Source organism: Heliangelus exortis, chromosome 8 (genome assembly GCF_036169615.1).
Source record: "Heliangelus exortis chromosome 8, bHelExo1.hap1, whole genome shotgun sequence".
Taxonomy (NCBI): domain Eukaryota; kingdom Metazoa; phylum Chordata; class Aves; order Apodiformes; family Trochilidae; genus Heliangelus; species Heliangelus exortis.
The window spans coordinates 11,965,386-11,984,398 of NC_092429.1; the positions used below are offsets into that span (position 1 = coordinate 11,965,386).

The 19,013-nt window shown below is 36.0% G+C and overlaps 1 protein-coding gene across 1 annotated transcript in view; it reads left to right on the forward strand.

The window, feature by feature from the left end:
- Window positions 1-19,013, forward strand: part of AK5 (adenylate kinase 5) — a 73,075-nt gene that overhangs the window by 25,049 nt on the left and 29,013 nt on the right. Inside the window, exons 7-8 of the mRNA XM_071750442.1 lie at window positions 7,842-7,932; window positions 13,862-13,938. Coding sequence (XP_071606543.1) covers window positions 7,842-7,932; window positions 13,862-13,938 — 168 coding nt within the window. The remainder of the gene's footprint in view (window positions 1-7,841; window positions 7,933-13,861; window positions 13,939-19,013) is intronic.

Below are 19,013 nucleotides of genomic sequence, written 5' to 3' on the forward strand. Positions count from 1 at the left end.
AGAAAGACACTGGAAATATTAGTATAAAAGCTGAATTAGAAAAAAATTATGTATGTTCTCATCATTGCTAGGTTTTACAATCTGTTTTAACACTATGTGTTGCTTCATTGAGATATATTTCAAAGAACATACAAAATAAGGTATATAAATGAAATTTATGTAGCAATGTGTCTTACAAAACTGTTTGTAAATACATGCACTTCTTATATGTGAAAGAGAGGAGTAATTTGTGCATATGTGGAAGCGTGTGCTCCACATACACTTTCCAGGCTTCAAAATATTTTCAGCCTCTGATTATTTAATTTATGTCAACAAGTTAAGAATATCAGAAATACTGATGTCTGTCAGAGAATGACCAAGGTTGGAAACTTGCCATCTGTGTATATGTGCAAGCATGCAGAGAAACCTTGAGGGTGAAAATTTTTTGCTCAGGTAAATAGCACTACTCCAACACTATGCTCTTTTTTAACTTTGGAAGCATGATGACTTAAATACCAGCTTTCCAAATCTGCCCTGCTCTCTGTAGCCACAGGAGTTTGAATGAAAAAAAAATAATTTTGAAAAAGAAGCAAACTTTGACGAGTATGGCTAAAGAATCAGCCACTGATGAGTGCATGGGCCAAGGTGATTTAGGAACTCCAGAAAGAGAGAGGCAATGCTGTTCCTGACAGTCCCAGATTTATACATTTCTGGTTTTCTGTGAAAGCTGATACATGTTTAAAACTAACAGAGGTTTTTTTTCAGATCTGAAGCTAAAGCTGAGATAAGTAATTAAGATAAGTTATCATGAGGAGAAATGAACTGTGAGAGATCTTTAAAATAGCATGCCCTACATACCCTTGAAGTTATTTTAAACAGTTCCTCTTAAGGTAATTAAGTTGTGTCCTTTTTGGGTGAATATTAGCTTCTTTTGTAGTTAAAAAAGGTTTAAAGAAGATTATTTTTTTCTTATTTAGAAGAAACTTATATTAAGAAACCAGCTTGGAAAAAAAATACCTTGTATCTGGGAAGTCCTTTCAGGAAGTACTTGGCATCCATAAGCAAGCTTTCCTAAACTGCACCTGATTTTGTGAGTGTCCAGCAGAACAACCAAACCTGTATTTCATCCATGATTTGCTGTAAACAGGGAATTACCACTTACTTACCAAAAGTTCCAATAGTGATTTCTGATTACCACTGATGGATGGGATCTTCCCTGTGAAAAGTTTATTGTCAGTGACTTCCTGGTTTTGTGGCAAAACCATTTTGCTCCCATTTTGGTGGAAAAATTTTGGAGATCAACTTGTACAAGTTGTTACCTCAGTGGAATCAGGATTGTCTTCCAGCTCTCAGTCCTATTGAAATATTACTACATCTGGTGGTTCATGCTTTACAAGGCTTGTATTTAACATCCTTAATTCCTGAATCTTACATCGGTATCACTGGCTATTGTTAAATATTTCTATTTCTTTATGTACATGGCAACTGAGTGTTCTGATGTCAACCAACCTTACCTTTGATTCAAATGGGTGAAAATGTCACCAAGTCATGCAAGCTAATATCATCCTATAATTATTTGAGCATTTACTCCTGTTCCTCCTTTCCTGTATGTTCTCCATAAAAGAGATGTGAGACAAAAAAGATTACACTTTTTTTTTTTTAATGCATCATAAAAATAAATCTATTCCCTTTTTTGAATGCTGAGGTATTGTAATGATGGAAGCCATTTAAGTGTCAAAACAAGGGAAGAGATGCTCAGACTGTCAGCAGAAAGTCTGAGGCAGCAAATCATCTGGGCCTATATTGGTGTTTCTCTATCATTCTAGAGTCTTATTTCAAAGACTCTAGGACAGGGCTAGATGCAGCTACAGTCAATGGAGAACTGAGAAAGCTGAAGAGTGACTCAGTGAACATATCACACCAGACAGTAAAGTGAGAACTGTAGCCTTCCCATAGTACATATTCCCCTCTGCAGAACACCTTATGAATGTTTCCAATAGCTCTTTGAAGGACCTAATCTGGCTAAAGATTAACTACCAGTTATTTGAAGAACTTCATAATTAGAAAGCTCCAGTATTGTGTTCTCTCAACACTTCAAATTAATATATAATTGCTTCTTAAATTCATTGGTTCTTACACATCAGGTAGCCACTTAATATGGCTATTTTGTTCCTGTAATTGTGGTACATCCTATAGTGTTAGTGCAAACTTCTCTGCCCAGTGTTCCCTTGTATCAGGTAGACATAAATAAAATTCTTGGCAAAGACCCTCTGGTGATTCTCCTGCAATTTGTCTTTGCTATAACTAAGCCTGTTTCCTTTATCCTTTTGCACAATGAGCATCTTTCCTACTCCCAGGGTTAACATTTGTACCTTTTCATCTGATAAAGAACTGCAGTTTGTTTCATTAATGACCAATGAATCTAATTATCTGTTCACTCAGCAGTCACCATATAAAGCTTTGCAGTTTAGTAGCCTACTTAAATAGTAAAACATTAAAAGAATCCTCACAAAGCAGGACTACAACACTGCAATCACAATTGTCAATGTAATTTTCTGTGAAGGAAGACATGTCTGCATTTTCAGAGACTTATCTCCTTTTATGCCAACATCATAATTCATGCAAGTTGGACTATAGCAAATAGAGGACTTGCTGTGGAAAATGTGTCATCTTTTCACTGTAGCTTGCTATGATCAGTTATTTATGTATCTAGGGTTGTTCATACATATGTTACCCTTTGATCCATTTTCTTCAAGATATAATTGCTAAAATTACACTAGTTTTAGGCAAATTTTAACAATTTTCATTATGTTCTCCACTGGATTTGTCCTTCCATCTTTAGCCAGATCGTTAAATTGAAGCTTCGCATTCACATTTTCAACACCAGTACTTGAAAATTCTATGTCTAGCATGTCAGGTCTTGGCTTTTTTTGCATTCTACCATCTGTTGTGTTTTGTTAGTATTATAGTATTTGTAATACTGAGGTCATCTCCCGCTCTTACCACTGCAAATGCCAACTAGGCAATTTAAAACCATTATTTTCACCAGTTTCCTGTTGTGTCCTGCTTTCTGTGCTTTTTTGGTCTGCTCTAGTGAAAACAGCAGACTTCTGTAAAAATGCAGTCCTTACTAAAATGGAACGTAGAAGGTGGGCAGTACAATTTGTAAGTTAAGTTGTTTATTTAGTTTAGCAGTCCTTAATACACTGGAAGAAAAAATCCAGTAATCCTCTTTGTATTCTCACCTTATTGCAAGAATAAGCATTTTCTTAGCATTTCTTGCAATTTACATTGCAAGAATGTAAATTCTACATAACAGAGATTCACATAAACTCAAGGCAGCTCATTTCTTTGTCTTTTACAAGAACATTATATCTGCTGTCCTTCAAACTACATATGTCACCTCAGTCTGCTGTAATGGCCTTTAAAAGTTTTGTGGGTAATTCAGCTTTCATCTCTGACCCCGTTCATGGGTGCAAGACACAAATGAGCTCAGTTCCAGTACTGTGAACAGAAGCTTTTCTTCATTTATACAATTTATGTTCTCTCATATCTCTTGAACTTTAGAAAGAGGGTCAAGGAGCCATGAGAATTCTGAAATGAGTTTAGTTTTGAGATCTATTCATTAGTCCTTGACCTACAGCCAGGATACCACTCCTCAGAAAAATGACTAAATTTATTAGGGAGAGTGTAATACAGAATAACTTAAACATATCTGGATATTTTCTCATAGGTTAGGTTAGGACTTGGTAACAGAAACAGTGTCAGTGTTTCTCTGAAGGACGTCTACTAAAAACCTTAGCTTAACAACCAGTTATGTTAGAAATAGCTTTCAATAGAATAAATTTGATAGCTTCTTGTTAAGGCTTCACAGCAATTTAACTCCATTCTGATAACAAAATGTTGTAAATATTAATTATTCTCTAAGTTGGAGGTTACAGTTGCTCTTTTTACATTAATCAAAGTTCAAGCAAAATTGCAGAATTCCTTATTTCTCCATGAATTGCATAAGCATGATCTTCACTGATTTTTTTTTTTAAAGTGCCCTAAAAATATATTTCCTATAAAATTACTAACATTTGAGGCATGAAACAATAATTAAATCTATTTATCATCAGTGACCAGTGAAATTTGCAATGTTCAACAGCTGGGACAATTTTTTGTGAAGCCCCTTCTGTTGGTTTGTTGTGTGCCTATTTAGAAACACTAATCGTTTTATTTCTGAGAGCAGCAAACATGACTTCCTTTCCCTAGAACTATTATTTGCAGCGTGGAAGATTCAGGAAATATTTTCCATCAATTTTTATGTATAACACTATGCAAGTATCAAATCCTTCAGTTCCACAATGTTGATGTGAAACTGGGATGAACTTTACAGAAATTTCACCATTATGCCAGTCATCATTTAGTAAAAAGTATACATACACATACATATATATATATGCACTGATGTACATGACTTCTACTAGTCATTTCTTTACTAAATCTTTATGCCAGAGCAAAGCAAAAATATTTAAAACTTAAGTAAAAGGAAACCTTGTAGACTTCGAAGATCTGTTCTTCTTCCCACTTTAATTCTTATAATGTACCGGCTGGTTTCTTAAAAAAATATGATTCTATTGTTCTCTGAGGTCCTCCCTCATCTTTTCCTCCCCAAACAAAACAGAGAGAGCAAAATTTAAAAACCTCCCTTAGTGCCTCATTTAGGGAAACACTGTAGAGCAAGTTCAGACCTCAATCCCCACTGACTTCACAGGGAAAAGATACTTTCCATCTTCCTGCATCACTGGTAAATATTGTACAAATTCAGATCACCGTGCAGTTAATGTGTCTTATGTATTGAAAATTCTTTCAGTGGCATGTGTAATTATATTTCTATAAAACATAGGCCTTGACTATCATTAAACTGCACATCCATAAGAAGACCAGTAGATAATGTAGTAATAAAAAGCTATGTTTTGAAGTGAATAAAGATTTGTTACCACTAGGGAAAGCAACCTATTGATTTAGACATGGTCTGCTAAAAATACAGGTTTTACCACTGACTGTTCTTTGTGAAGAGGGTTGAGGCAGTATCTTTTGTTTTATTCAACCCCCCAATTATTATAAAAGGATTTAATTTTAAAATATTTAGCAATTCAATGAAGTACAGAACTCACAGGGTTACTTAGTTTCTTTCATAAATATTTTCTCTGCAAAATGTACCTTGCATTCCTGGGGCTTAGGGTATTACAGTTCTCCTTTTCTGAGGGGAAAGCTGAATCTATGTGCAAGCTTCAAATAATTGGTTGCCTTTGGGTCACAATACAGGTTCTCATTACAAGGCCCAGATTTTTCAGAGTACTGAAGCACAGCTGGTATTCTTTGGATGGGAAAAGTTAATGCTTCAAATTCCTGGAACTTTCAGAACCTTTTGAGATTGATGATGTATTTTTTTTCATGGTAAATTGGATTATTCGGAGGGATGCCACTAATGAAAAATCCAGTCTGTCATATCTCTAAGTGTGGTGTGACCTACACAGCAACAATCAGACACAACCCAATAAATTTACTGGGGTTTATGCAGAAACTTACCCACAAACATTGCATTATATGGTATGCCTTCCCTAGCATATCTAATGAAACACACACTTTTGCTGAGAAGCAGTAGAAGAAAAGAATATCCCTGCACTTCGTCGGAGATAGACCAGTGCAGAAGAATTTAGAGATCAATACTCTTCTTATCAACAAGGAAATTCCAAAATTTCTCTTTGGATATGGATAATAAATTGCCCAACAGCTCCTTTTAAGAAGTGTTGTTCCACAAGCCTGTTTCACATAAGTTAAGATGTATTCCTTCCAATAAATTTCAAACAAACTTCCACTTTATAAATAAAAAATAATGCTATGAGTTTTGATTAAGACACTGCATAGCAAAAGAACAGCAAGAATGTATAAATGTCAGGACAACTTTGCTGCCTCACTGGATTAACTTCTGAGTTGTCCTCAGGGTCACAGCCAGAAACTCCATTTCAAGAATCAGTCAGAAAATCCCATGTGTGGATAATTATAGCAGACTCATGTATGATGGAAGTAAACTCTGGGGCAGAGCTAAGCATAAAGCTAAATATTAAGACCTTGAAGATTTAAATCAGAACTAATGCAAATTTAGATTTGAACAATCAGTGTTCTGAGTTAAGCTTGTTGGCAGCCAACTTTCTACAGTGGTTGCTTCTCTCTAGTCTGTTCTGGCCTCTCACAAGCATCTATTTTCTTTCATTCACACAAACCCAGTTTGTAGAATAATTCTGGGTCTCTCTGCTGTTCTTTCCCCATTTTTGAACTATTTTTGATAACTGCCACTCTAAGTAATTAATCTTGGGCTGGTATTTTTTCTCCGAGTTTACCCCATAAGAAAGCAAATTACAGAACAGCTGAAGTAATACAGATAATACATAAGTAGTCAGAACGCATAATGAAAAGAGTAATACTGATTTTGCAGTGGTGGGTGTTAGACAAGTAATTCAATATCTCTCTAAAATTGCCTCATTAGTGTCATGCTATATTCTGAGATAGATATTTGGAAAAGAACTTAGTCTCTATAAATGTTAACTTCTGCAAAGTTCCTAGCAGTTTGAACTTCACCCTCCAAGGCTTTTCTCTCCCTACTATTTTTATCATGAGACAGACAGGTATTGTCAAGACATCTGCAAAGGTGCTCAGCAGTCTTGGACTTGGAAGAAAGAGCCCACTGAAATTCATGAACTTGCAATTGCTGGTGTAATGCTCTTCACTCTATGGCTCACTCTTCATCCAAAAACATATTACAGTGGAGATACAGAATGATTGAAAAGAGTGACTCTAATACAAGGGGGCATGCTCTGAATGACACCTGTCTGATCTGACCATTATTTCCTTGCTCCTGTAACTTGAAGTTACAGTATTCCCTTTATCCATAGGAATGTATCTGGCCTCAATTCAAGAAAGAAGAAAAAAAGAGTAACAGCAATAAAATGTCAATTTTTTCAAAGAAACTCTCAATAAGTGATTATCTAAATGAATGAAGCTTGAATGAATGATAAGATAAACCACAAACCTATCAACCATCAAGCTTGTCACCTGGCCATAAAAGGAACCTATCACATAGGGCTGAGAAAAAAACGGGGGAAATCAGTATCAGAATTCAAGTAAAAAATAGAGTAAATGAAAAAATAAAAAGTTTTAAATTGGAAGAAAATTAATTATTTGTCATTTTAAAGGAGCTTTGATTTTCTGATTTTATCTATTTGACACTGAGACTTTCTGCAAGGTTGAGAGCAAGGACAGCCTTTTTTGTTTGTTTTGTATGTAATAGGGGACTTTCAATAATACTTTACTTCTTCCTAAGAATTTTACTACTCGAAGAAATCACACATCTGTCACAAAAATTGGTTTTATACAATTCAGAAGTTGCTGAAAAATTTTCACTTTCAAATGAAATAGTTATTTAAAAGAGTTAATTATCATAATCCCTGAAAAGAAGTAACAATAAAATAATCCCATTTGTGGTCTCTACACTGACATTTTTTTCAACCATACAATAGCTGAAAAAGCAATTGGTATTATACATTTTACATTCTATTTTGAAGCTTCATTCTGAAAGTCAATTTTTTCTATACCTTCTGTCCCTGACAAGCTATTAAAGCCAAGCAAAATGGTTTACAAAGTTAGTTTACTTTCCAGTTAAAAAAAAAAAAAAAAAAAAAAAGTTTATACATGAAACAATGGACAGCACAGGGAAATACAAAAGAGTTGCTGTCAAAACTTGGGGTGAGAAATCAAGTTACACAATGTTCATCCAAGTAGTAAGCAGCATCTGATTGCCAACCTTTTTTTTTTTTTAGTTTGATGCAGACAGAGATGAAGAAGAAGTGTTCTTTGACATAAGCTCAGCAGTTGACAATAAACTATTTGCAAACAAAGAGGCTGCAGCAGGTGAGTTAATGTAAGATTTAAAGAACCACAATTTTCATACTGTATTTAACATTAAGGGGATGTGTTCTTCATATTCCTCAAGTACTGTAGCAAAGTCTTGACCAACCTCAAACACTTGCACTCATTTGCCATAAATTGACAGGCAGAGTCGTTTTGGTTATTTGTAAACACGAACACCAAACTGGGAGTTGCCAAGGGAGCAGAAATTGCTGAAGCACAGTAAAGGATCATAGTAGCAATACATGTATTGTCTCTCTTTGAGTGAAGGATATTACTTTTTTCCTACTAAGGCATCTGCAAAAAGCAGTCTTTCAGACAGCAAGATAATGTCATTTTGAAGATTTTTAAAAGGTGGTCCAAGATAGCCAGCCTATAAAATACACCCACCATAAGGCTATTTTTGATAGCCTTGAAATAAAAATGAATTATCAAGGCAAGGTGGAGTGGGCAGGTTTAGAATAAAATTAAAAAGTGCATTAGCTAAAAAAAAACAACAAAACAAAGCCCAAACCAAACCAAAAAAACAAAAAACAAAAAAACCAAAAACCAAAACAGGCTTTGATAGTGGTACAATGGTAAACTTTGATAGAAGATGCACACAACATTACTAGCTTTCTCTATTGAGTGCCACACTTACCACTTGTGTGCTAAGTCTTATTCCTAAAGACAAGAGATTTATTCCAAACCTAAAATAGTATTCCCACTGTATTGATAATCACCTGTGGATTCCCTAATTACATGAACTAAGTTCTTAACAGCAAGAAGAAAGTGGCATAAAGGTACAAGCTCTGAGAAACAGATTGACAAATGCAAACCGATTTGCACAAGCTGGTGGTGATTCTGGATGAGTTCTGAATCAGTTCCTTGAAACTCTGATCTACTTAATGAATTCCTGAACTAAATAATCAAAGATCTATGATGGACACAACCATCTAATTGGTGCCTAACCTGAGCACCAGTAATAGTAAGGAGATTCAAAGCAGGATTTCTAGACATCTTATGAGACCGGATATTTAATTCCTAGAGGTCACAATTCCACCGTTTCCTTGATCTCACTTTTTGTATTTTAATCTTATTAATAATCTTTGTATTTTAATATATTGCAATATGTTTTGGTTCCTAGTGACTAAGGTAAACATAATATTTCTAATATTTTCATAACTCCACATCAATATAACCCACACGTTATACCTATAAAATCCAGTTGTAATCAACTGCATAACAGCATACACTGAATATAAAACAACTATTTTTACAGTCCAAAATACAGTTCTCATTGTTGCCTTCTTTGACATAATAAGACTAGTGCTAAGAGCAACAACTTGTCATGAAACACCATGTGAGATTGAAAGATTTGTATTAGAAGCATCCTGCTAAGAGCAAAATTAAAATCTAATTATTCTAAAGCTAATCAGTCCTTCAATAAATTTCAAGTGGAATTCAATAGAAATAATTTATCCTCTAAGCGTGTCTTGCCCACATACTTACATGAAAAAGGTGTTAGTTGAATTATTAGGCCGTACTTCAGAGCATATTCCAAAACATAAAAACCACTTATTTTGCTGAACAACATCTTTCTGAGCTACTGTTACATCTTTACTGAGTACTGGTTTTGAGTAACATCTTTCACAGAGTAGTCAAAAGATTACTTTTATAAGTGTTGAACTGTGCAAATGTAGTTGTTTAAATATGTGTATGAGCATATAGTAGCTAATGAACCATATTGAATTGACTTGCTACCAGGATTTGAAATAAGTAATGGATTTAAGCAAAGTTTGGAAATACACAAGTTGATTTGCCAGAATACAAATGCTCCAAGTCACAGACTTAATTAGTTCACATGATGGAGTGTAGCACCTTGTAATAGAAAGTTAAGTCAACTGCAGACAAATTTGGACAGATGAGAACATTTTAATCTTGTTGTATAAATTAATATAGTGAACTGTAAAAAAGCAATGCTTGACATTTGCATTCATGAAAACTTAAGGGTGAATACAGTTTCAAAGAAAAATGACATGCACCCAGACTCAGAACACTGAAATGTTTTATAGGGCCAGAGACATTTACAACTATGATGCCCCTGGGTTCTGGAGTACGTTTCTGTGGTAGGAAACACACACTTTCCCATAACAGCCATACTGTGTCAGCCTTCTATGACCAATCCTGTGCCATTTAGCTTGGGAGCCACAAATCAAGTGTAAAATACACCATAAAATTTAAAACTACAACCTCATGGTGAAGAAAATGACTGAGTGCATCCCCACACCCCTCCTGGGGCAGGGACAGCTCTCTTTGACTGCCAGGCCTGGTGGGGGTAGCCCCCATCAGCACACTCCTGTACAACTGCAGCTACCCCTTAATCCAACCTGTGCTCTGTCACTGGATCCTCTTGGGTTCTAAGCAAGACAGCTCTTCATGAACGATGACTTCAGTGTCAAGATACAAAGCCTAGCAAAAAAATAAAGGAATGCATTCTGGCTGATCTGCTGGGGGGTTTTCAGCAATTTGCTCCTCCCTGGAGAGCTGATTATTCAGTTAACAGGGATCTAATAAAAACTTCCAACTGATTTATTTTTTTAATTGTGCAGTAGTGTACCTAATAAAATCCTGGGCTTTTTCCTAAGGGAAACACAGGGCACGTGAAAATGACCAGGTTTTTCTTACCTCATCTTCATGCATGCAATATTGAGAAAGCATTTTCTAAGTCATATGAGTACCTTTTCAGATTGTGCTTGTGAGCTGTTTCTCCATGGCAGTAGAGCTTTCATGCCTTTTTAAAATTTATTTTACTTTTGAGTTTCCCCTTTTTAAATTGGTAGTTAATCAGTTTGCACTTAAGTTCATACAAGCACACAAAGGCTCTAAGTTAACTAAGAGCTGAGATTATCTGAAGGAACAGGGCATTCCTTTCAAAGGAATGCAGACAATTGAGACCGTAAGACTTCCCTCCTAACAGTAAACAAGCCTTAATTTTTTATTGTGGGGTTCTCAGTGTACCAACTTATCCAAGGAAGAACAATGCAACTTAGAAAAAGCAATGAAACTTATGATCAGATGTTTTGTTGTCAAAGCACAAGACGTGCAGCCTGCAGACTCATTGAAAGCAGCAGAGCGCATTCACTTCCAAACGTTTTAATCAATCCTTCTCTTTTCCTTTCACCAACATTTTGTTTCTCCTTTGATAGCCAAACATTACCACAAACTTCACATAAAATATTGCTGATTGAAACTTGGGCTTAGAAAACCTGGGCAGAGTTATCAATTATCCTTTCTTTCCAACACTTTCCCCTTGGTTTTAGCTTTGTCAGTAGCTTTGCCTACCAGTGGGATTACTGACTCCCAGTGCTGTGCCAAGTAGCTATCTGGTAAGCTTCTGCTGCCACATGTACAAGCAGCTAATTAGTGAACTGTCATCCTCCCCTGAAAACCCATTTTAGTAAGATTTAGTCCAAACTCAGCAAAATATGCTCCCTCCAACAACAAACTGACTTTGAGGATAGAGCAAGCTACTCATGTTTATTGATACTGCACCAGGGAAATCATAAGTACTGTTTTATATCCCCTTCATTACTTTATCTTTTCCTGGGAAGTGTCCATTTGCTTCAATTCATTCCTGGTATGTTTGTCTTCAGGCAATTTGAGAAGGGTGGGTAAATCTGTATTCTGTTCAGTGATATATGGTTGTGGGTTTTATTAGTTTTCATTGAAAAATGGCATATTTTCAATATTCCTGGCATTCCTTGAATATTCCTTAAAAAGGAGTTAAGGGTCCCCAAGGAAACTCATGTCCTAGTTAGAAAAAAAAAAAAAAAGAAGCCTTAAGATGTTTTGCTGTATTAAAATTGCATAACCATTATGGCTTTTATCACCTAAGATACATTATGCATGAGTATTCATTTTCAGCCTGACCTTTACATTTAAGTTTGCAGCACCATATTTCATCTTAACCTTTCTAGCTGAGGATACATACTGCTCTTGGTTAAGTAAAGTGACAGTTAATCAAATACTTGCACAAAAGTACCACTAAAAGTGATCGATGTGTCAAGGTAGGCCAGTTCTCATGAAGACTGAGGCTTAGTTAAATTATATTGTCAACAATGACAATGTTAAGAGTGACGTGTCAGCTGTGTAATAAGTAAAAAAAAAGCTAGGATTCTCTTAGTAGTTGTAAATCTATTTGGTGGCATATATTGTTTACAGACAGGTATTTTCAAAAGCCCATAAAGTGTATCTGCCAGAGAATGTGCTGCATACATACGTGTAGCGTTCTGTGGCAGCAAGAATACAATCTCTTCCTGTTTTGTTGGTTTTTATAGCAACCTGGTAAAGAATGCATGAGGAAGAAAAAAGCAAACAAAACCAAAACCACACAAGAAAAACAAAAATACCAGCAGATGGTAGACCCAAGTCTTTCCCTGGTATTTCTTACATAGTCCAAAAACTTGCATCAGAGATTAATTTGGCAGCACTTGTAATATGGATTGCAAATTAAGATATTCTGGAGTCATTGTCTCTACAAGCAGTTATGGTTTTGGTCATCGTGACATCCAGTTCCTCTCCTCTATTCTCTCTCTCCAAGATGTTTAGTTCACCATCTACATAGATTGCTACTACATAAACTTTAAAAGCAAACAAAAGCAGATCCTATGTAAATGCATGTGGCACAAACTGAACTGCAAAATCTGTTACTGGCAGTGCTTGTTTCAGTAAGCCACGATCTCTAATGGTGAGAAAACCCAGGTCAGCAGCTGTCTTAAAACTACGTATCCTCAGTGCCAGTGCTTTCAGGAACAACATACAAAGTAGATTCATCTGTAACCCAGGAAGGAGGGAGTTTTTTCCTCATCAGTGATCTTGTCTGACTGGGGACATGAAGGCACATAAAAAAGCACATCTTATACTTCCCCTTGTGTTACCTGTTGCTCCCCACGTGGAGAGTGTTTGGACTCACTCATGGCTACTGACTGGTTCCAATTTTTAGATCTCTGGGTGTCATTACAGTGTTTTTGTTACTCTCAATTTAATAATGCTGTGAAAAGCACTGCTGCAGTCACACGCCTGCTGACATTTTAACATTGTGCTGATATGTGCAGGATTTGGTTCAGGTCTGCACCATCTGGAAAGCACAGGAGATTATTTCCTTCCCTATTGCCCAGGACTGAGATAATCAGAATGGGTTGATAATACCAGAATATGAATGTGTCCATACTATGCCCTTCCTGTGTTTATGTAGAAAGAGGTTTAACCACCCATTCCAGTTTAACAATGGCCCCCTGCAAAACTTACAGAAATATCCAGCCCAGTTTCTGTTATCCTGAACCTTCAGCATTTCATCTGAAGCTAAACTGTAAAGCTCAGCCAGGCCAAGGCTTCTCAGCAATGGAATTTTGTCATCCCAAGCTCAAGAGGCTTCATGACTTGCTGATGCTGCTACTGGAAGATGATGGGGGGAAGGGGCAGAGCCACACTGTCACCTTGGAAAGGGGCAGGATAGGAATGGGGATGAAAGCTTTGGTCCCCCATCAACATCACTCCAGGATCCTTATCTGCTAATCACCAGTTAGTTACTATTTCCTTTCTCTTTCCTAAACATGGTTTATACTCTCCCCTGAGACAAGATCCCTGTGGCATTTCCCAATTGCAAGACGTGGCACAGAGAACACTCTGCCCAATAAATTTGCCATCTGGCTGAAACAATTCACCATTTGGCATAACCACTCCTTATTAAGATTTGTGGTAGCTTACATGGATGTTTTGAAGGCTTTGTTAATGGAATACCATTCTCCTGGGTACTCCAGCACATCTGAATGGTTCCTTGGATCACAGGTTTTGCATGCATATAAACAATTGGAAATACTATAGTATTCCTTCACATAAAGTGAAAATTTCCAGTCTATTTCTAAAGTCTAATTTTCTTTTCCTATTTTAGGGCCAAGTGAACTTGACTGCGGTCTAATTATGGATTCTGGAGATACTGTTTATACAGAATTTGACTTTGAAGACCAGGTAATTTCATATATTGTGGTCTTTCTCTAGCCAGTTTTCTAGTTTACATACATACTGTGCTATACAATTTGCCTGAACAAGGTGGTGCAATTTTAAGAGCATGTAAGCCAAAGGGCTCATGATACACAGAGGTTAACCCGTGTGACTGTTATTGTATTAAGAGCCCGTATCTTCCTTTACTGTACATTACTGAGTTTCCTCCACAAAGTTTAAAATACTGGCAAATAGAAATGTTGGTACACACTCTAAGTGTATTTTATATTTAAGGAAAGGGAGTAAAACAATCTTCAAGAGGCAGAGGCAGGAAAATACAAAAAGTCTGAAATGTAACTAAAATCAAATCAAACATTCTCCCCCTGAAAAAAAAAGAAACATGATTTTAAGAATAAACCAACAAATGCTCACCATATGTTGAAACCAGCCTTTCTGCTGATCCCGTTCTATCCACATCTAAAAACTAAATTTTGATAGCATTTTCCTTGTACACAGAAATAAAGAAAGCTAGAGAGGGGTGAAAAAGGTTGTATACATCTTTTCCCTCTAATGTCCTCAGCACTGGTAAGGCTACATCTAGAGAACTGCAAACAGTTCTGGGCTCACCTGTACAACATATGGAGAGCTCCTTGACAGAACCATTGAAGGGCCATGAAAATTATCTCCTGCATCTTTCCTACAAAGAAAGGCTGTGAAATATGGGAGTGTTCAGTCTGGAAAAGAGAAGGCTTGGGGGGGGAATGTCATTGATGTGTACAGAAATCTGAAGGGAGTGTGCAAAGATGTAGCCAGGTTCTTTCCAGTGGTGCCCAGTGACAGTGTAAGAAGCAAGAGGCACAAGCTGAAACATGGGAGGTTCCTGTAGCTTGGATATTGTGCTAAGAATAAACACTATTATTGCTGTGCTGTGGATGAGCACTAAATTAATGAATTATAATTTAAACCACAAATATTTTAAAAGCCATTTGCCAGTCACATCACCATACTTAAGGGTGGTGGTTTTGTATGTTTTGTTCTCTGCCTTTTACTTTTGCTTGAATCTCCTTGCATTGTCTTCATGAACACCACAAACACTTCTCTAGATTCATGAACTGTTTGGCAAGGAATGTTATTTTGTGTTTGTTATCATTCAACTAAATGCAGTTGTAAATGTTCTCACCTCTTTCCTCATTATTCACAAAAGATATCTTTTCTTGTGAAATCTTAAAGCTAATGACAAAATTAGGACCAACAAAACTGAATTTTCATTCATTCATTCACTGGTTTTCTTCCACATTATTCAATGCAACACTTTATTCTCACCTGCAACGTTCTTTTTCTAATTCTGTTCTGTCTCAGTCATTTCAGTCTGGCTTTTTCAAGCAGACAGCTTGCCTCTGTCTCTAAATCTTATTTTAAATCTCTTTCATAAATCCTTCTTAGAACATTCTCTAGTGCAGGAATCTATCAAGTTTTTCATAATATTTTTCTGGACTGCTTTACTTCTTTATTGCATGGTTTAGACCTTTGCTCCCTATAAAGCATAATGTATATTTAAATCATATTTTGATTATGCTGATGATCAATTTTGCATTTCAGTGATATTCTAAATACATTTTGGCAGTGTCTGAACACTAAAAAAATTATACTCTTGGTTCCATAATGTTTGAAATTCTGTTCAAATAATAAACACAAGTTTTATAGTTACAAAATAAAACTAACAAATATATGAAAATTACACCAATCTATAATTTCTAACTATACGTTTCACTTATAATACATTGCACAGTCCATAAAAGCACTGATTGCAGTTTTAAATGAAGTTACATGGGGTTACATGTGAGACTGAACAAGCAGACTGGGGCAGGTCCTTATTGCTTTTGTCAGTAGCAAATATTCTTTTTGCCCAGTGTGGCAGTTAGTTTCTCTCATTATTTTGCCAGACCAATGCATTATTGTTCTGGCAAGAGTGTAACATGGTTAACAGAGAAGGAGGAATGAATTAAAATCAGTTCTAAAAAAACCAAACAACACCCTTAACTCTAAGAGAGATACATAAATATGAAGTGACTAAAAATTACTCACTATCTTCAACTGCAAGCTGATACCTTTGATACTTATTAGTGACATTTTAAAACATATCAGCATTTCTATTACTGATAAATATTTTCATGCCCAGTTCATGTGAAGTGCCTTGTACAAATTTAAAGAAAATGTAAAGGTGAAAGCAATTGCAACCAAAATCCCTTACCATTTAGTTTTGAAGTGGTGCAAATATTACATACAGAAGCAAAGAAGGGTATGAAGATTATATAATATAATACCATCTAGCTACCCAGTCTGAAAACAAAATTAGAAATTATTCTCAGGAAAGAAAGATCAATATCTGAATTCAGGGGTGAGGAACTGCTAGCATTCAAAACTCATTTTTTGAGCTCATTTTGAGCTCATTTTGACTGTGGCAGTTATTTAACACTGCAGTGATTTACTACATACTGTTTATGAATCATGTGAAGCATCAACAACCTTTACTCAGAGAATCTCAAGTGGAAAAGGCACACATATCAGGATACAAATGTGTCATGCAGTGATGTTATTGTATAGGAAATCTGTCATGTCTCTCTGTCATGAGAACGTGCAGGATAAGAAGAGTGGTTTCTAAGCAACCTTACACAGCTGAGCTGCTAAAAATGGCTGAATTTTAGCAGAGTATCTTGGTGGTCACTGAACAAGAGGAGCTGGGGGTTAGAGCAGTGTACAACACGTCCTGAGACAAAGGCACAGCATGGCACGAGTCTCACTTGGCACAGCTGAAACGGACGTACACAGAGACCTTTGCATTTTCTTTTTCTTGGAATGAGACAGCAAAATCTCCAGCCTAAACTCTGCCAAAGTTTCAGAGTTCTTAAGATGCATGCTACTTCTTCCAGAATATCCTCTCTTCCTGGCAGGCAGGAACAAGGAGTGGTGTAGTTCCAACTAATGGTGTGGTCATCTGCTCATCTAGGAGTGCTACAAAGTACAGTGAAGTGCTTTACAAAAAATGCAAATCAAAACTAATGCAGGCTAAGACCTGACTTTTCTGGAGGAATATAGAATGCAAATGGAATCTAAAATAACTCAGAAAAAACTTGAGCTTTGTCCTGTGCATTCTATAAAGGAACATTCAATTAAATTCATTTAACTAAATTAAAAGCAAGCTGATGGTTTTCTACTGGCTATGGATGAGTGCTTCAAGAACTAGAACACTTGTTATCATTAAGTCCCTACAGAACTGAAAGGCAGGAGGGAAACAACCAACCAATTTTTTCTCCAAATCACTAAATTATTTTTCTGTTCTTTCTTAAATCTGTAGCTGTAAGAGTCTGTATTACAGAAAAAGTAATCTAGATTTTTGGAACAGCAGACCGAAATACATTCTTCAAAAAAAAAGAAAAGTAGATAGTACCACTCACTGAAAATGCCTTGTAGAAGAATCAGAATCACAGCAAGTTAGGGGCTGGAAGGGACCTTGAAAGATCCAGGGTCACAATAATAAGCAAGAATTTCTTATCTCCATAGTCTTTTCTGGGGTACTGATTGCACTATTCAATTACTTGATTGAAAATCATAAGAGCACAGTAACCTGGTAAGATTCAGATGTTTTCAACCATATAAAGATATCAGGAATATATTTTGGGCTGCTCATTTTTGGGTGCAACTGTATAGCTTCTAATGAGGGAAGTCCTGTACTTTATAGAACGTTCTGAATCTGCAGAACTCAGTCATTACTAGAATCTGATTTAATAGGGATTGTCTCTCGCTGCTGGAATGCTCTCAAGTGTGCTACAGGTTTTCATGTTAACTGGATTCATTCATACTCACCATTCAGTTTCTCAAATTTGCCAGACTGGCTGGCAATACAATACCACTTGTTTCCAGAGATCAGACAATTTTTATATTTAATAATTTGGTATTTAATTAGAAAACTACTGCCTGGCCTATTTTAATGCATTCAAGCCAAGGAGTATTGAAAAACTGGCATTAATGGATCCTATCAATTATTTTCTTGTGAAAATAAGGCTTTCAAGATATCCTTAGCTAGAGTCTGAGGAATATTTAGACTAACTGCAGAAAAAGTTAAAGCATACAGTCAAATGCCTGTAGAATTAATACACACCTGAACAAGTACATACAGAACTGATAACTTCAAAATTTAGGAAACATGAAAATCAGGTAAACTTCAAGTAAAATAATACTGTAGTCTTTTTTCATACTGGGGGGAGGGAATATATTTCATATTTACCAAACATGGAGACTCATTTATGTGCCTCAAAGGAAGTGACAAGTTCATAACTGAGGCATTTCCATGTCCTACCAGTGACTGCATTTGCTTATGCAATTAGGTGAATGCAATGACACATGCAAAGGAAAGATTGCCTTTCTTGCTTTTTCCCCAGGTGTGTCAAAGACCTAGGAAAAGTAGATGTAAAAGAGACTGGAAGATAATAAAAGCTTTTCTGTTCAGCAGTGATAAGCAATCTATTGAATTTTTTAAAAATGCATAACCCACTCTTTGCTGCAAGTGCAAGATGTTTTATAATTAGAACATGTGACAGCTCACTTGAAAAGCAACAAGAAAACCAAAATGTAGTTGAGGTAAAAAAAACCTCAAAGAGACTTACTTGCATTCTAACAAGAGGAAACAAGCTCTTGATTAAAAGTTTTTGCCATGTAGTAATAATTCTTTTTACAGCTCACTGCCATTTTCCACCCAGAGAACATACAAATCTAAGCTTTAGGGGAGCAGGAGGAAAGCTTTAAATGAACTGATGAAAAACAGACTCTGTTGCTAACAAGACTGTAACAGTGTTTCTGGCCTGATTTTCATACCTTGAAATTTAAATATTCAAGAGAGATAATGAAAAGACCTTTAAAGTATTTTCAATGCAGAAGCAGAACACAAATAATCCTAAAAGTGATGGGCAGCAGCAGATTGAAAGCCTCATTTAACTAGAGCTCTCTAGATTAGACTGAAGACCATTTCCTTCATTTATGAAATTTCTTGTTACTTGTCACCATGTTTTGACTCCATTTTTTCCACATCAATATTCAATCCAAGT